This window comes from Diorhabda carinulata, chromosome 2 (genome assembly GCF_026250575.1).
Source record: "Diorhabda carinulata isolate Delta chromosome 2, icDioCari1.1, whole genome shotgun sequence".
NCBI lineage: Eukaryota > Metazoa > Arthropoda > Insecta > Coleoptera > Chrysomelidae > Diorhabda > Diorhabda carinulata.
In genome coordinates, this window is record NC_079461.1 from 36237719 (window position 1) to 36257168 (window position 19450).

At 32.2% G+C, this 19450-nt stretch overlaps 2 protein-coding genes across 4 annotated transcripts; one reads left to right on the top strand and one right to left on the bottom strand.

The window, feature by feature from the left end:
- Positions 1 to 171: 171 nt before the first annotated feature.
- Positions 172 to 6533, top strand: LOC130903375 (spermine oxidase). The gene is made up of 7 exons (XM_057815436.1): positions 172 to 506; positions 571 to 795; positions 1025 to 1329; positions 1430 to 1612; positions 2797 to 3060; positions 3120 to 3560; positions 3662 to 6533. Exons 1-7 carry the CDS (start codon positions 451 to 453, stop codon positions 3787 to 3789), a joined length of 1602 nt encoding a protein of 533 aa, XP_057671419.1. The 5' UTR covers positions 172 to 450; the 3' UTR covers positions 3790 to 6533.
- LOC130903376 (aromatic-L-amino-acid decarboxylase-like) lies at positions 6110 to 18419 on the bottom strand. 3 transcript variants are annotated; one of them, XM_057815438.1, is made up of 9 exons: positions 18216 to 18353; positions 16829 to 16853; positions 15100 to 15181; positions 12124 to 12244; positions 11933 to 12046; positions 8642 to 8891; positions 7963 to 8111; positions 7320 to 7459; positions 6110 to 7271 (listed from the first exon to the last, which is right to left on the bottom strand). In XM_057815438.1, the coding sequence occupies exons 2-9, from the start codon at positions 16833 to 16835 to the stop codon at positions 6692 to 6694; spliced, it is 1443 nt and encodes a 480-aa protein (XP_057671421.1). In that variant the 5' UTR covers positions 16836 to 16853; positions 18216 to 18353; the 3' UTR covers positions 6110 to 6691. The 3 variants fall into 3 exon arrangements, with proteins under 3 accessions (XP_057671421.1, XP_057671422.1, XP_057671420.1); XM_057815439.1 differs by lacking the exon at positions 16829 to 16853 and having other exon boundaries at positions 18216 to 18419; XM_057815437.1 differs by lacking the exons at positions 16829 to 16853; positions 18216 to 18353 and having other exon boundaries at positions 15100 to 15191.
- Positions 18420 to 19450: the final 1031 nt, after the last annotated feature.

Sequence of the window (19450 nt, forward strand, 5' to 3'; positions counted from 1 at the left end):
GTATGTGAAGCATTTGCACAAAAACTGTCTCATATCTTTCTTACAGTCCAGACTCAATCCCAAAGGGATTACCATCTCTTTTTAGAATTAAAGAAACAATTGGGAGACACACATCTCACAACCGTTGAAGAGAAGATTCATTTAGAAAAATAGAAGGGAGTCTAAACTTTCGCATTCTAATAAACGTGTTTTTTATTGTAGAAATTCGTTTATCTTATGGACAAGGCTCGTATATTTGTAAGGCACGCTGTAAATTTGCTTTTCTTTGTACTATTTCCTCAGTTTCTATATTATTTTGAAAATCTGACAACATTGTTTATATCTAACCTAATATCGATTTTTGTAAGGTAAGATCTACAATCTACAACCAATACGTTTGTTGAAATATGTCATTACAACCTTTCAAAAACGTCATTCGAATTCATGTTTTCAAAATTCCAGTGAAAAATAATGTTTACAATAGCTGTGGTACCGATACTTACACGAATTTTAATAAAAAACCAAAGGTACGTAAGAAACTTTTATACCAACTATTTGAACCTACCTATAGTAATTTGAAAAAAATTTCAGAAATTTCACCAAAAATTCCAATAAAAGAAATTATAGTCATAAAGAAAATAATAAATGTACCAAGCCAGACGTTCATGTTTGTACCATTTCTGAATGTATGGTGGATCCTTGTAAACCAGAACCATCTGTGGTAATCGTAGGTGCTGGGATAGCTGGGCTATCAGCTGCTCAGAGACTTGTTCAATGTGGTATCAGCAACTTTACTGTGCTAGAAGCAACTGACAGGTTAGTGAAATGATACGTGTGTTCACCAACTAAATAAATATCAACACTTTTGAAATTGAAGCAGTTTCTTTGTTACCATTACGAAAGATGGTGAAATTTTAACAATTTATTCTTCATTTCTGTAATATTTTGGACAAAGTGATTTAACTCATTTGTACACTCGTCATGTAGTCATGATCCTAATAGTTATGTACGTGCAGCTAGATTTTCAATTTATCATTCCTTCCAGACCTGGTGGAAGGATCCATTCCTGTTGGCTTGGCGATGTCATCGCCGAATTGGGCTGTGCAAATATTTCAGGAGCTTGCGTCGCCAATCCGGTTTTCAATCTAGCAGCACAAGAAGGTCTGTTAAAACCGCCTTTGAATCCAGTGAATCCATGTAAAGGACTTTATTGTACCAGCGAAGGACGTGCTATAGATTTCGCAACCTCTATGGTAGCCTACCATACTTTCAAAGCCTTACAACAGGAAGCTAATAGTTTGTTTAACATGGGAAGCGGAAAGGAACACGGATCATTGAGAAATTTTTTATGTAAGATCTTTAATTTATCATTTTACTGTATCGTTTTCTTGAGAATTCGTTTTTTTGTTTTCTTCGTTGAGAAAGTTTCATTCCAAATTGGTATTTTTAGATTTGAGGATCCAACAGGAGATTCAAAAATTTCCGGAACAGCAACGTTACGATGTTTCCAGAATACTTTATGGATTGACTAACAATTTGAGATACGAAGTGGGAGATGACTTGAATAATGTTAGCGCCGATAATATTGGTAGTTTAGTTGAAATACCTGGTGGAAAAATTGGAGTACCTTTCGGTAATATTACCTATTCATTTATCGTATAATATCTTATTGAATACTGACATTTCTAGCTATTTCTTATATTTCCAAAGATCACATTTGAATAGAGGAAAAAATTTATTTAAACCCTCTTATGCGAAAACAAAAAGAGAACTATAGAATCTCAACTTGTTTCTGAAATCGAACCAGCTTCGTTGAAAGGATTAAGACACCCCCTGCAGCTATCCCTGAATCAATTGGTTTCATTATTTGATGTCTCCTCCTCTGTTTCCTATCGGTAATTTGAGCCTTCAAGGTCTTATTATAAAAAGACACAGGCACTCTGTGATCGTTGTCGATCAAAATAATTGGACATTGGACCAGTTTGAGGTCTGCTCCAGCTAAACAATTGATCCTGCAACTATCCCTGAATCGATTGGCTTCATTATTTGGTGTCTCATCCTCTGTTTCCTGTCGGTAATTTGAGCCTCCAAGCTCTTATTATAAAAAGACACAGGCACTCTGTGATCGTTGTCCATCAAAATAATTGGACATTGGACCTATTTGTAGTCTGCGTCCAGATTTTCGCCAGACCAGTTACTCCAATGTGCAATTTATCAAATTCTTGTTTCAACTGATTTCTGATGTAATAGAAAAACGACTTTCGTTTCATTTTTAAAGTCGAGGTCAAGGAAAAAGATTATTATGTATGATACTGTCTTTAAATTTTCCAACATTCCTTTAAAATCATAGGAATACAGTCAAATATTGGAGTGCATTGTATTTTTTCGTTCACTCACTCACACTATGTTTACCAACCATGATAAAATGATAAAATAAGAAGATAAAGTTCTGTAAACGTATGGTCACGTCCATAGAATCCCAAATAGCCAAGACGAAAACTAAAATGGTGGTCTCCGGAGTGATGGTGTAGAAGACAATCAACAACAAGAAGGAAAACGTAGATTGGACATACGATGTAGAGGAGGACAGTGGAGTAGTGGAATGTAAGAGAACTATAGAAGCTAAAAAAGGCAAAGGGAGAAAGCCGGAGAAGATGGAAAAAAAAGTTTAATAGTAATAAAAAACAATATAAAATTACTATCAATAGTAACAATTAACCAATTCCTATCGTTGATTGTTTTATAGTTTAACAAACATATTGGTGGTTACGAAATTTTTATTACAGTGACCGATTTCGTTGACCATTATCATTTTAGGATTCGTCGGAGTATTGAGTCCTTTGTTAAAAGATCTCCCCGAATGTTGTTTGAAATTCAACAAACCGGTGGGTCTAATCAGATGGGGAGCGGTCCAAGGAAGAAGTAAAGGACCTAGAGCGATTGTTCAATGTTGTGATAGCGAAGAATTTTGCGCAGACTATGTCATAATTACCGTTTCGTTGGGAGTATTGAAAGAACACGGAGAAAAATTATTTTGTCCGGCTCTACCGTCACCTAAAGTAGACGCTATTCATTCGCTTGGTATAGTATTAATATCCCTTTTTGGATATTCTTTTAAATCGTTTTAATATTTTTTTAAGGTTATGGTAACGTTGATAAGATATTCTTGGATTACGATCGGCCATTTTGGGTATGGTCGAACGGTACTATTAAATTCGCGTGGTCTCAAAACGAACTTGCCCACCGAACTGATTGGACGAAAGGTATAAGCGTCATAGAAGAAGTCGAAGGTAGCAAACACGTACTTTGCGCTTACATTAGCGGACCGGAAGCTGTTGTAATGGAACATGCTACAGATGAAGAAGTCGCCGAAGGAATAACGAAATTACTCAGAAAATTTACCGGTGATGCTTCTTTACCTTATCCCTCGACTATTTTGAGATCCAAATGGTCTTCTGATCCATATTTCTGCGGTGCTAAAAGTTATATGAATTTGAAATCGAATATAGGGCATCAGTGTGATCTAAGTAGTCCCGTACCAGGTACATGTGATCCCGTACCGCCGATTTTACTTTTCGCAGGTAAAAACAGTGATAATTTTCAGTAGGTACCACCGATTATAACGTTTGTTTAGGGGACTAAATAAAAAACGTGAGTTGTATTTAGATTTTTGATTTTGTAGGTGAAGCAACGTGTGCCGGACACCATTCAACCGTCCACGGAGCTCGATTGAGCGGTATAAGGGAAGCGGAAAGGGTGATACAACTTACCAAACAATATGGCGGACCTCCTCCTGGCGAATGTAACTAAAACTACGATTGGTTGTTGTTTTTAAATTTTGCTTTATTGTATACGATATTTAACAACACTTTTATATACGTCCTGTAAATATTTTAGGTAACAATTTATAAAATATATTAAATTATATTAAAAAATCTAGTTTTTGTAAGACTTTGACAAAATATGTAGTTTTTAAACGCGAAGAATTTTATACAACACTGTTTAAAGAAACTAAGAATAGAAATAATTACAAAAACTTGTTAATTTTGTCTTTAACTTAGTAAAGAAATTAACAAATCGAATGAAAAGAGTTTTTAACTAATTTACGAGTGTAAAATGAAATTTCGTTCCCAAATTAAAATATTTTTCTCTTATACAATATTGAACATTTATTAACAAGATGATTTGGTGCGAATCATTTACAGAGGGAAATTTCTACAAACATTTAGGTGATTTCTCATCTTTTTTGTACATTTTTTTATTCATTGGGACATATTTATTTATGAAAAAATATCCGTACTTTATATATTTTTTATACAAAATGCATTTTTTTGTATAGTGTACCTATTTGGCCCCTAAATGAGGTCTGGCTATTAAATAACGAGATTAGTTATGAAAAATGGGTTTTATTATAAAAATTCTTCTACATTCGAATGCTCCCCCTCAATATACTCCCCTTCTCACGCCGCACACTTTTCCATACGTTTTTTCCATTGATCAAAGCAGTGCCGAAAGTCTTCTTTGGTGATGGCCTTTAGGAGCTATGCCGTTTTTTTCTTTACCGTTTCCATCGAACCAAATCGGATCCTTTTCCAAGCAGATTTTGTCTTCGAAAACAAAAAAGAGTCTTACGGTGCCAAATCTGGTGAATACGGCGGGTGTTCGAGCACTGATAGCGCGTTATGGGCACGTGCGTTGTCCTGGTGCAAAATCAACGAGTTGGGCCGTATTTTACTAACTTTTTATCGCAGTATTGCCAAATAGTAAGTCTAGTTGACAGTCTGATCCTCTGTAGCCCATTCATTTATCAAGATACCGTTAATTTCGAAAAAAAAACGATCAACATTGCTTTGAATTTTGATTTGCTCTATCGGCCATCACTAAAGCACTTACACCGCTCAAAAACACGCTCACGAGATAGAGAATTGTGCACATAGGCCTCTTGTAATAATTTATAGTACTCAGTCGGAGATTTTTTCAATTTAACGAGAAATATGTTTTTCGTCACACGTGGTTTTCGGCTCGAGAAAAAAACTCGTTATTTAATAACCAGATACATTTTTTACAGAAACAAACCTTCAGTTTGTCAGTCCAGTACCACCAAAATGTGATCCCTTCAGCGAAATAACCTCAAATGACATGAATTGGCGTGAATCGACATCGACAAGACCGTGCAATAAACATCGTAAGACATCGGACAACTTCAAACCATACTAGGCGTCAATGGACGTCAAATCATATTTATAAGGTCAATTTTCATTTCATAAACCAACTATTATAATAATTATCAAGAAATAATGAGACAAAATTATTAAATAAATGAAATTATTGATATTTTTCTTTTTTTATTTTCCATGACATAGTCTCTCGCGAAGACTTTTTGACTTGTTTAAAGTTTATGTTTTTCAACAAGAAACTTATTGCATCAAATTACAGCCTGTACTAATCATTATCGACCTTCGAGTATCCCTTAAACTAATTAGTCCCATTATCTACCGGTCGTAATTATTTTTTTATTGTTTATAATAATTAAAATTTGTTTACGACATTTTCAAATTGCGAGAGGTGGTAAGAGCAGCTTCTTGTTTCCAGTGATTTTGAAAAAAAATCATTCACATAGATACTCCACGTACATTAAAGAGTTACAGAGTTGGAGTTCGAAACGTATTCAAAATTATTAATTGAAATGAATATTTTCAAAATCAAAAGCTTAAGAGAAATGGACAAATAACTGTTGCTATCTAACGTTTCACCAAATTGTATGCCTGGTATCTTCAAAATTTGCTTGTTTCTTCGACTGATTCTAATTTCTGAAGATGCCCAGTACAACAGAACATACAAATAATGGACGACGGCTGCGAAAGCCTGTCAGAATTAACCTGTCGATTATTTCCTGTGGGAATTTGGTTTTGATTTTTGTTTTGGCTCTCAAAAACAAGGAATACGTTGACAACAAATGCGTTCATTCCATTGAAAAGTTAATAGTTACCAATATACGTGAATTTCCCTCTATGGTCAAAATATAAAGTAAAACGAGAGCCATCTTCAAACCTAACCTTAAAAAAATACATTTCCTTCCACATTACTTTTGTTAAAACACTCCAATAAATAGTTGGGTTAAAAATCAAAATACTGTCAAGTTTTTAATGTTTGAATATACACAACCGATACTATTTTTTCACATCTTTCGACATTTTTGAATAATTCGTTCCTTGAAGTATATTAAGGGGGCTCCGCGCGAAATTTATGCAAAATATCTATTTTTTGATAGTGTAGAATATGACGAATCCAATGGTAACCTTCTTTATATGAGTTATCGATCCAAATCTAAAGAAATTTAAGTTCGCTTCTTCAACATGAGTTCTTATGGAACACATAGTTAAATTATTTAGTTACAAATTAAATCAGAATTGTCGTGATATATTTTCATTAAGACAGAATTATTTAAAAAAAAAAACTAATTTTAAAACAGAAGAGACCTAAAATCAACAACATTTAGAAGCATAAATATACGATTATATAAATTTTATTGGCAAGAAATTTTTCTAATGGCGTCAGTCGGCCATATTGTTTGAGTAACGAGCGCGCGAAATTTAATTAGTAGACGCTTGAACCTCCTTAATATCAAATCAATATTTGACATAACAACTCGAATATAAATAGACACACAAACAACACGAAATTTAAATGAATATAAAATGAAAAAAAAAAATTATTCTTTCTTAGTTAGTATTTCATTGGCAGCTTCTTTGATTTCTTTCCAAGAACCTTCTATATCGGATTTTTCGGTCATTCTAGAACAAACAACCATCCTCAGAAAATAGGTATCTTTAATTTTAGAAGGAACCAAATGTATGAGCCCTCTACCGTTGATCCGTTTCAATAAAGCCTCGTTGATTTCATTAGAACCTTTCAATCTAAAACAAACCAATCCCATAGTGACTTCCTGCGTGATTTCGAATCTACCATCCGCTTTAACTAAAGATTCGAAATGGTGTGCTAATCCTATTTGTTTTCTAATGTGAGCTTGGATATTTTCTATACCATATAACCTCAAAACGAACCATAATTTCAAAGATCTGAATCTTCTTCCTAACGGTATCTGCCAGTGTCTATAATCGGGAGCTGAGCCTTGTTGGTCGTGTTTTAAATATAGAGGATCGACGTTGAAAGCGTTCACCAACCAAGTTGGATCTTTCAACCACATCGCCGAGCAATCGAAGTTCACCAACATCCATTTGTGAGGATTAAAATTGAAGGAATCCGCGCGTTCGATTCCTTTCATTAGATATCTGAAATTATTCTATCAAGTTAGTACGCCAATTTGATCAATTCATTACCTGTATTCCGGACAGATGAAAGCTGATCCCGCATACGCTGCGTCGACGTGGAGCCAGACGTTATATTTGTTGCAAACGGGACCGATTTCGTCTAATCTGTCGAAGGTACATGAAGATGTTGTGCCCAAAGTTGCTACAGCCTGTAATAAAAATTGATTGTGTGTTTATTTATTGTTAAAAACGGCGATTAAATATTTTAATCAAACCGCCACTGTCTGACTGATCGTAATCTTATTTCTTCTATCTTCTATTTCTCAGTGTTTCTGTGTCTGTGTTAATGCATCTCTAACTTTCCGTTTTCTTTTTTACTTTTCTGCAATCTTTGAAAATGGCGAAACGGTTAAAGAAAAACTGTACTTCTTGTTTGGAACGCTTGCGTTTCTGAGCAGTAAATAAGTTTATAAATTATCTCTTTTGGTATTAATCAGCGAGCTCCTGCTATTACTCTATATATCCGCTTTGATCAAAAGTTGTTGCTATATATTGATTACTATATTTTCCAGACAGAAAAGTACACAATTCAGTTTCAGTTTCTGAAGACGATAACCTCATAATCGTAACGAGCGTCAAACAGTGTCGTTGTGAGTGTATTCAGTACGAATATTAACAACGATTCTTTAAATATTCATCATATGTAACTTACGTAGAAGGGTATAAGTCCAGCTTCTAAATCTTCCTGGATGGCTTTCTCCAAAGTTGGTCCGGTAAGTTTGTTGTATTCATCTGGTTGCAAGGCATGCATTTTGATGCCCCCCAAAAGACCAGCACGCTCTACAGATGAATGACTTTGACCTATTCACAAAATATAAAGTTATTTAGAATATGTTAATATTAATACTTATACAAAAACGTGCCGTGAGTTTTAGCACGTGACGAAGCAAAGATTTTAAATGCCACGAACCGCACAGTTCAAACACAGGTAGTCGCTTCGGAATCTTAAGAAGTGGATTTGAGCCTCAATCTCACGGTATGTCAAATGACAATCTTGCAATATCAGTTTAAGTTCAGTATCGATGTTTTCTGCGACTACAGCGATTCTGAAAGACGAAATTCATCCTGTAGCGAAGTGCTATTACGATTGGATTTGGAAAACCAGCAAAAAACGATGGGTCAAGATGGTGATTTATCACCAAAAGTCGAATTCCAATTTTTGACCAAGATCTATGTTCCAAGTATCTGTAAACATCTTCAATGGCACGTTCTGGGTACTTTCACGATTAAAAATATCAAATTTTATGTTGGCAATATCAAATTTGACATATTCATATCAGTGTTGCCATATCTCAATACTTAAAAGTATCAATGTTTCTGAAGTTACTTACTAGAGGTATATCCAACTAACTTTCCGATAATTTCCGCGTCAGACATTTCGGGATTTTCTTTTTTAATAATATCCATGGTACGTGCTTTAGCGCCGAGAAGCGCTACTAAAGTGGCTTCACTAGCCGTTCCCTGAATGACGCCGCCTCCTTTACCTCCCGAACAAGCTAGAAAATCTTCGGGAAGACCTAACATTTTTCCTAACCAATCCAACATAACAACTTCTAATTCTGTACATGCTGGACTAGCGATCTAGAAAAAATAGATTCAATAATACATTTCAGGAATATAAATATTGAGTAGACATTATACGGGATGTTGAAAATAAGTTTCCGGTAGTAATAAGAAAATTTTACTTTCTTACAGAGATTTATGTGGAATTTAGTCTTTTTTAATAAGAATAATTTGTAATAGAAATTACGACTTCAGTTAAATCCATTTCGCTTCTTCAAAAACATTTTTTTCCTTCCTCTTTATCTATGATATTAGACTGTAGCTGTTGTATATCTTCGATTAATATTTTTATAACCAAGAGTTGTTCTCAAAGCAGCAGTAGAAAATTTTTCATCATAATAAACTAATAATTCAAAATAAGTAGCTTGAAAAAATTCCACAACTTAATTATCGACGTTTTAAGTAATAAATTATATCCAGATTCTTTATTTAAAAGAATAAGTGCTCTAGTTGATCGCTTCTGAGAACAAGAGAGGAAATTAACGTTTCAAAAGGATCAAGAAGCTGAAAAGTCTCTGAAATACAGAGGACGAGCAAGGAATATATATACCAGGACAGTAATCGACCCGATTCTCTGAACTGAAGTATAAATATAAAAAAAAATCCCCCTGTATCACTTTTAAATGCATCACAAAATGATGGTAGAATATACGAGGACTGTTTGATAAGTTATCAATCGGAATTATTCCCCAAATACGTTTTTATGTTTTAATTTGAAAGACGGAAATTTTCATCGGACAACCGTAGGTTGTAGGCCTGTTTTCCACGATTATTTGAAAAATTTTGGAAATTGAGCCAGCTCATATCGTTTATTCGATCTTTTCTGAATAAATTCTATTATCAATTGTACCTTAATCCGATCCTGTATTAACTTTTTCGCTATCGAGGAAACGCTGGATAACGATTGTTCTGACGTGCTTTGTTCTCTTTCCATGAATCCAGTCGAAAGATAAAGAGCAAAATTATACACCTCGTTACTTACGTTGGTTGTGCTCTAGATATATTTAGGAAGCAGATTATACAGGGTGTACTATCTTACGATAGAGATCGACATTATTTTAGTAGATTTAAAGAAATTGAAAAGTAGTCTTCAGATTCATATTGAATTACTCTGTTTAAAACCAAATATATGATTATATATAAGTATGTTTGAGATGGCAATTGGAAGAGTAACTAAGAGATACTAAGGGAAGTTAGATAACTAAAAGGAACGATTAGTGATAGCACTCAAAATAGAAAAAAAAAGAATAAGAAGAAGCTGAAAAAACAATGGATATTAGTTAGTTACTTAAATGCCACTGGATAAAGATAAGAAGAAATATTAGAAAGAAGAAATGAAAATGCAAATGAAGAAATTAGAAGAATAGAGAACAAGACGAGAAGAAAAGTTAGAAGGGGAGAAGATATAATGAGAAAAAGGTAAGGAAAAGAAAAGAAAAAGACTACGGGAAACTATATTAAACATATAATGAAAGATGAAAAATACGATAAAAGTAATGAATTAAATGAGAAATTACTAAGAACTACTGTATAATATAGTAGAAAAATTTGCAAGAAACAAGACGTTACAGAAGATTTAAAGAAACAATTTGGAAAAAATCAAGGAAGATGTTCAAAGAGGAACGAAGCTAAAATGTATGATGATTGTAGTACCTTTATAAGAAATGAGAAAGATATAGAAGCGATGGAAGAAAATTCAAAATTAGATATAATTATATAGAAATTGAGGAATAGAAAAATGAAATCAGAATTGAGAAAAGCGATGAAGAAAATAGTAAAACAAAGTTAATTAAAGGGAAAAAATATAAGGGTGAATACAGTGTACAAATTTGGAATGAAATCGGGGATGAAAAATGAAGTTATAGGGAATTTTTTAGGATAGGACAAGCACAGAGTTCGAAGAGGTCTTTTGGGCCAGTATTTAGATGAAATGAATCGAGGAAAAGTAATTATATTTTGAAAGATGTCAGGAACGTTTCTAGATCCTACTATTTCAAAACAACGTGCCACATTTTAAGCCTCAAATAGCAGAAAAATAATGATCGATAATTTTGAAAATATGAAGCCTATGAAAATAAAACAAAATTCATTTATAATATACTGATATTTTATAATTTTAAAATCAATAAGTTTACTTAAGAATCATTTTGAATTTTAAAATAATAATCGCTAACAACAGACTATTGAAAAACATCGTTTTATGCATAAAATTGTAATAAACAAAATACACAATACACTATAGATTTTATTATTGAAACATATGTTTTAAATTGTTTTTTATAACTGAAAAAAACTACAAGAAATTTCAATAGTTTCGCCTGTTGTTTATATTTACTTACTTAAGCAACGTTCTATTCATAGTTCACCTTCTGTTAAATATTTTTCTGACACTTCAACTTTCAAAGAAACGACCAACCTTGACAGAAATAAGATACAAACGTTGGCAAATTCGATCTCGATTAATTACACAACCGTTGGGTATATTTTTTACCGTTTTTAGTGTTTTAATAAGTACAGTAGATTAGAAATCAGATAAAAGGTTACAGTAAATCAATTTTTCCTTGGAGGAACGCAGTCCAAAAATCTGTTAAATCGACACTATCAACTATATGTCGATCTAAAACACAATTTTTAACCAAATTTCATTTCTGAATTTTCTATAATTTATATGGAAAAACTATGGTACATTCGTGGCTACTTTGGTAAATTGGGCGATGTTGAAATTGAAATATGAAGTACTAAAATACTAAAGAATAAGGTTACGTATTCAGAAGTGTGTTCGCTAGTTTATACGATGTACTACATTTACAGATATTATAAAAATATATAAAAGAAATGTTTTCATCAGATTTTTTCTCGAAACTACTGCCCACTAAAGCTAAATTTGTAAATGTAGTTTTGAATTATTATTGAATTGAATCGACCGCTAGCCTTGTATTTTTTCTTTTAGAAATTCAGATCGTATAGAAGGTAAGTTTAGATTGTATTGTGGAACAACCTCTGCTACTATAACGAATAAAATTAAAATAAAATGCAAATATCGAGGTTGATTCACTTACCCAACTGAAACCTATGCAGGCGATTGCGCCGCTGAGTATGTCGGCAACAATTGCAGGGTAAGAATTGCCGGTGGGATAATAAGCATGAAATCTAGGTGAATGCCAATGTGTCACCTATAAAATAAATATATATATATATATATATATAAAAATTAATTTGTATAACGTGAAATATATATTTTTTCACTCACCCCAGGCATAATAACCCTTTCCAGATCTTTCATAATATCTTCCCATTTTTCTGGTTTTTCTGGCGCTGTTTCTGGTATTAGCGGTCTCAAATAACCCGGTTCGACAATAGGTAAAACCCTCCTAAAATAATTTGTTGAGATTAAAAGCATAGAAAGGATTATAAGATTGTATTTTTTATGTTTTCTTTGCTCAATACATCACAGTACTTAATAATTAGCTATTATATAAAACAAACCAACTTTCAAACAAGTCTTAATATCTTGAAGGCCAAGTTTGCATTTTATATTATTTCGTTTTTGAAATATTGTTGATTTTATACAATATAACGGCAAAAAATTGATTAAACAAAGCTGTAATACTCTGTAATAAACTGTCATTTTTATTTGAAAATTCAAAATGTGTCAATAAATCAAAGTTTACCGTTCCAAATATTTTTCAAACAAAAGAGAAGCCGTTATCGACAATAAACCAAAAAGAAAATAGTCTAGGATGGGTACAAGAAAACAAATTATTGTATTGGACTTTTTTGGTATAAGACATAAGCTCCCAAACTTGTAGAAAACATTCAAAATATTTTCCTTTCGTTACATTTTTATCTCATTCCCGAAAATTCGTTAAAAGAAATTCACACAGACCTCTGTGGAGACTCCAGTGGACCGCTAGTGGTTTTTTTGATCTACCATAGGCGTAGATACCTCACTTTATAAATTTATTATTTTTATAAATACTTTTAATACTTAGAACTTAGGAAAAAAAATCATTATTATTCTTCGTTAACTTGCTACAACTGAATATTAAATTATAAAACTTAAATAGACGAGTAAAACGTACCTGCCTGTAAGGGAGTTTGGTTTAAATAGGGTATCAGACGTGAACTGAGCCCTTTTTGTACTTCATTCGTTTTTAAACGAAATTTCAAAGCATAAATCACAAAGGAAAATAAATTATTTGAAAATAAAACAAAATAAATAAATATAAATAATAATGGTTAGAATCGTCTGAACTAGAGTCATCATTTGATTTAATTATGATGGGCTGTAAAGAGGGTGATACCACATCTTCTTTTTTGATAACATGTTCAACCCAGTTTTTCCAAAGCTCTTGGTGATCTGCAGATAGAACTTTCTCTACTCAATTCTGGAGACTAATTACATTTTTGTAATTCTGATTTTACTTTCGTCCACATTAACGATTAAATATGCGATAGTAAGGAGGTAGTGTAAGAAAAGTATGACCGTGTTCTTTGTACATCTTGTACATATAATAAATTTTCTCTAACTTTAGACAAAAACAGTAAGAAATTATTTGTTTGCCAATAGAAATGCATTTATGTTAACGATTCGATGTTTTCATTGGTAAACAATGAAGATGATGAGTCCACGTGGACTGACGATTTACCGAATTTTATACGGGGAGTAAACAGTATTTGATATGAGTACCGTGCGTATTTATGAAATATTGACTGTTCCTTGCATAACTGACTTCTGCAAAATTATGGTAATTCTTGAATAAAATTTTACTATATCATGTGGTACACCCATAAATACTTTTACTTTTTTTATACCAAAGACCCCAACAACGATTTTAAAATTAACCGTTCAATGACAATTAAAATGGTCAAGGTGTGATACATATAAATGATTGGATAATATTATATCCGGTAGATAATTACACGTGCAATAATAGCAACAATAATAAATTGCTAGTTTATTAAATTTAGAAATTTGTTACCGTTAAGATATGACATTGAAAAATTATAATAAACAAAGATGAAGTTACTGATATTTCGGTTACTTAACCTGTAAGGTCAAATCAATATAAATCAAATATAAGACACGTTGTCAGATTTTCAAAGAATACACTTGCAATGTTGCAATGTATGCAATTGATTTAACGAGATTCAACGTGGTGTCACGCGGATTTTTGATGTGTCACGTCCAAATAATCTGAAAACGTCTTTCACAGATGATAACGTATATTATAAATTCACAATCTTGTATAAACAAGCCTCCGTTTTAAGTTGTACAAGATAGTTGAGATAATAAGCATTTCAAAAGATCTACAGCATGAAATTTTGGGCACGACCGGTGATCTATTTTCACTACCTAGAGGAGACCTAAACAGTCACAGGGTCCTTGAATTACAGGGCCGTTTAAACGCAGAATTACAGGGAAAAAACCTAAAAAATCAAATAAAAATCGCGATAATGAGGATTCACTCAAAATCAAATCAATAATATGAGCAAAATTGAAAAGAAAATGTGAAATAAAATAATAGAAACTCCAGATTATGTCTTTGTATACGAATATTCGAATTATAGATATTTTGAAATTAAGGACGAGGAGAAAAAATTCATATAAACATAAGAAGGATGTTTGGGAAGAAATTAAACTGGAAATAGAAGGATACCTGCCTTTATTGTTATTTAAAATATTCTTCATTGAAATCAATACATGCGTTTGAACCAATTGATAGTGATACTACTGCCTAGGTATGCCTCAATCTCACGGTATGTCACCTGATGATATTGCAATATCAGTTTATGCGTAGCATCGATTTTTTCCGTAAAAACAACCGATGTTGGAAGAAATTCATCTCGTAGCGAAGTGCCAACACGATTAAATTCGGAAAATCGGCAAAAAACGGAAGGTCTGGAAGGTGTTTCATCACCAAAAGTCGAAGCGAGTTGATTAACAGACAGACAAATTTCATCCACATAGAAATACATCGCAATCGATTTAATTCTATATTTTATCCAAAATAAATGTTTCGAGTATCTCTGTAAACAAATCAAATGGCACTTTTTCTTTGAAATGCGAAACCCTATTATGGAAATGTCAGATTTGACATATTAAAAACTTAAGTATATATATATATATATATATATATTAATGTAAAATCATCCAAATTAATTTTGAAATATTTTTCGAATTAAATAAATATAAATCAGTCAGCTCTGTTGAAATTAGACTTACCGATCTCTTATATTCTCGAGGTAGTTTGCGACATAGTCAATCATCTCCTTTCCGAACTCCCTAAACTGATTAGCTTCCATTTCTACAAGCATAGAAATTGATTTAATTTCATTTGGAAGTTCATTTGCAATCCAATTATCTCGCTAAATGTCACGAATCGAAATTATAATTGTTTTCTCGCAATATCATTTTTAATCAATGTATAAGACTTAGAATAAAATTGAGTGAAAGATATATATAAAAATATAGTGTTAAAAAGAGAATTATAAAACTATTTGAAGAAAATAAAATCATTATAAGTTTGCTGATACAATAAAAACAGATGATGATGGACACTCAAAAAGAAGAAACTAAAAGTACTAATAACAATAATAAAAAATATCAGGACCAAAAAAGACAAAGGAAAAAATTGTAGGGAGACATTGAAGGATACCACATGATATGAACCTAATCAAAAATTTAAATATACTTCCCACCCCTTGCCTTTTCATACGTTTTTTCTATTGATCCAAGCAGTGCTGGAAGTCTTCTTTGGTGAGGACATTTAGAAGCTCTATAGTTTTTAACTTTACCGCTTCCATCGACTCAAATCGGGTCCATTTCAAAGCAGATCTTTTTCTAATCTTTCAAGGAAACCCAGACTCGTTGACGCAAGAGCTTTTGGTCAGGAATCAGATTTTTCTAACCGTTTCCTTATCGGCGTTTACAACCTCGGCAATCATCCGGATGCTCATTCCACGAACTGGACGCAGAATTCGATTGATTTTGGTCACTGTTTCCGCTGTTGAAACAACAAAAACACGCGCACCAGATAAAGAATGGCGCGTTTCGATAACCAAGTTATCATGTTCAGAAACTGAAGTTAAACAGTGTAATTGTGAGTGGTAGTGTAAACAGCGTGTTCAGCATGAATATCACCAACGGTTCATGAAATTCCTTAACTTAGTTTTATTAGTTAGTTTATAACCATAAACTGTACATAAAAAAGTTTGGACAGGCCAGAAACCCTGTGCATTAAAGATAACATAACCGTGTCATAAGAATATACCCATTTGGCAATAAAAGTTTTTTGAAAATACGATTGTGGGTTTATTTATTTAATAAGTAGGTCCAAGTTGTTTGTACTCTTAACAGTTTAGTTTGGTTTGTAACCAAGGCGAAGTGTACAGTCTATTGTGAATTCAAATGTGATTATCGAAAATTTGGATAGACCGCGTCGACGCTGTTACATCTGTGCTTAAACATTTAGTGAAATCGTGCTATTTGGTTGGATTTGATAGATGGAAAAAACTTGATTCTATATTACTTCTAAAACCTCGCTCATTTTTATCGATGAAAATTAACTTAATATCTATAAATATCCACCAATTCATCTTAATATACATCTCCTTTAATATTTCCTTCAGATACATCAACTCACCAAGGCCATTAACACAAATTCCTGTCCAAATCATAATTATATCTTTTCAAAAAGGGACGTGGACATGGATGATTAATAAATTGTTTTTCGAAAGCTCGCAATTGATATTAGGAAGGGTATACTTCAATATTTTTATTACAAACATCTTGAGGGTACTATACAACAATATTACATGTCTTTTAGTACTTTTTGTGGACACTGACTGGATATATTTTGTGTACAAAATCAAAGGATATTTTCATATTTAATAAAAAAATTTAAGTAAGCATATTGATCAAACTCTACAAATATTTATTGCTTTATACTCACCATTCATTATAAAGTCCTTGGAAAACTAGATTTAAAATTAAATTATTGTTTGAATAAACGAAATTTTTCTGATATAAACAAAATATTTTCTAACGATATTATGAAAATATAATTATAGTAAAGGACCTCAAGGTTATATTACAAATCTTGTTGAATATATGTACGATTACAAGTTATTTATAGTGAACCCCTTGCAGAAGATAAATTACCACAAGTAACAACTTCCTCCAACGCTTCTGTGACTTTGCTGTTATTTCCTATTGTATTCGATCATAGCTTGTGTTCATTTGAAACAATCCATGTCCTGGAAACCACTGTATTGCATCTTCTAAATGGGCATGTACAGGTTCTTCTTTAGCAAGAAACTCACGTCCAAACTATGAAAGAAACTGATGTAATGTGTTTCTATTGTCACTCTAGTTATCAACTCTAAACATCATCAAAATATGTAAGATATTATGTAGAGGAAACTGTCAAATACATGGAGTAAAAGTTTTTTAAACCTAGCTACCCCAAGCAGACATCGACGAGCTTCTTTTGACGATAAATACAAAAGTACAAAAGTGTGGAGGGAAAAATTCTATCAGATACTCTGCTAACCAGTGCTAACAAATATGCAGAACCAAAAACTACTCGTTTGGAGGTTAAGAATGACCCCAAGTTGGGCTCTTCTTGTTTTTCGTCGACCTCGATGAACAAGAACAAATCTGCTATGCATGAGTTTAGGAAGATTGCTTCTAGAGGACTTCTGTGGTGAAGGTCGTCGCTGCATTCCATTGATCTTCAGTATTCCAAGGACTCAGGAGTGTGAGTGTGTGTGTAAGATGAAAAATTTATTGGAGGTAAGTGCGTTAGCCACAGGATATTTTGATTTATGGTAATCTGAACCTAACGACTGAGAGTTATTGTTTTACATTCTCGATTTAATTATTTTGGTATTAAAATATTATGATGAAGACTTAAATCAATCGAAACATCAATTTTTATCTGTCTTTCAAAAATTATTAAAAGAAACTAATTCTAAAACAGAAGATACTTGAAATGAAGAACATTTAGAAGCACAAACATATCAAAAGGTTTGATAAATAAGAAATTTAACAAATTTATATCATATTATTATGTATAATTTTTTGATAAGGCTTTGTAAGTCATATTCCAAACAAAAATGAAAAATTATCAAGTAAAATAACGTTTTTATATAATGAAAAATATTATATTTGAACTGAATTATTTCTATTATTATCTAGAAGGTCTTTTAAGTTTGTACGTCAATACAAATCGAGTTATTCGTAAAAATAATTTCGAAATTATCGAGAATTAAGTAATTTATATTCTATTTTATTATAAATGAATAACAAAAAATGTATTTATACACTTATATACATACTTTAGTTTGTATAGCGTTATCCAAATTAATAACCACTGATAATTCACTTTTTCGAAATTTGTACACTACCCCTGAATTTGCCGCGTTTCGCACCAAAACAGAAGTCCTCCAGCTGTCCGCGAGAGCTTTAAACCTGACGGTATAACGTGAAGAGTGGGGCCAATCGCTATTGATCACCAAATCAACGTTTTCAATGTGTACTGGTCCATTGGGAAATCCGTCAATGGGTTAGAAACTCATGATAGTATTAAATTCACGATGGTTTCGTACTTTCCAAGAATATATTTATTTTATATTCATAAATTTGTTTACTATACATATAATTCGGTTCAATTGAATAAGTCCACGATAATTAAATAATTTTTTTTTTCAGTATAATGAAGCAATTAATTAGATTTAGATTAGATGTTATTATTTTTCGTTATTAATGATTAAAAACACAAAAATTACAGTAGAATACATGATTTTTTTTATTAAATTATGCTTTTAAATATAATGTAAGAATCAACAATCAAATTTGTTTAATTTTTTTATATGTTGCGTAAATACAAACCTGCAATCATCTATAGACGTAATATAAAATTCCATGTGCGTCGTAAGAAACTGGATTTATTCGAAGGGAATTCCCAATATAATGAAAGTCAACCAAAACTTGTTTATAAATACCGCGACGTGATTCATGCAATAAATACAGAGCTATAACAAAACAGTGAAAAAAATCAGACCGAAAATTCATATTAACTACAGGAGATAACCAAAAAGATTGAATCATATATTTTGGATTTTAACTTAATCTTCTTTTTCTTCAAGTGTCTTATAAAATCGCTCTATACTTGCATCTCATTTATTGCCAGATATTCTTCAACCAAAAAGCTGTGCTTCATCCCAACTTCGATTTTATCCATCAGAATGATTGTGGAAATTTCTATAATTCCCAGATATTACTTCCTGTCGTTTACTATGGTCAGTACAAAACAGCATTAATAATAAAAGAAACAGTAGTTCATTTATGGCAGCCTTAACCTCTAAAACGGGCGTTGTATCATATATGATCCCAACATTTGGACATTGGCTCTTTTTTTCAGGACAACGAACTTTTATTGTGAATATGGTGGTCACACTGTGAAATTATAACAAAATTTATCAACAAAAACTTTCAATGGTTTACATTCCATCAATAAAATGGCGTTTTCTGGAAAGGTTTTTTTCTTATAGTGTTTTTTTGAATACGGTAT

Bases quoted from the DNA above. Each gene is read 5' to 3' on its own strand.
- LOC130903375 (XM_057815436.1), top strand. From the start codon at position 451: ATGTTTACAATAGCTGTGGTACCGATACTTACACGAATTTTAATAAAA. The intron at 1,613-2,796 runs GTAATATTACCT...TTATCATTTTAG, and splicing joins AAAAATTGGAGTACCTTTCG to GATTCGTCGGAGTATTGAGT. The intron at 3,061-3,119 runs GTATAGTATTAA...TATTTTTTTAAG, and splicing joins AGACGCTATTCATTCGCTTG to GTTATGGTAACGTTGATAAG.
- LOC130903376 (XM_057815437.1), bottom strand. From the start codon at position 15,191: ATGCTTGTAGAAATGGAAGCTAATCAGTTTAGGGAGTTCGGAAAGGAG. The intron at 12,245-15,099 runs GTAAGTCTAATT...AAATTATTTTAG, and splicing joins CTCGAGAATATAAGAGATCG to GAGGGTTTTACCTATTGTCG. The intron at 12,047-12,123 runs GTGAGTGAAAAA...TTTATTTTATAG, and splicing joins AAAGGGTTATTATGCCTGGG to GTGACACATTGGCATTCACC.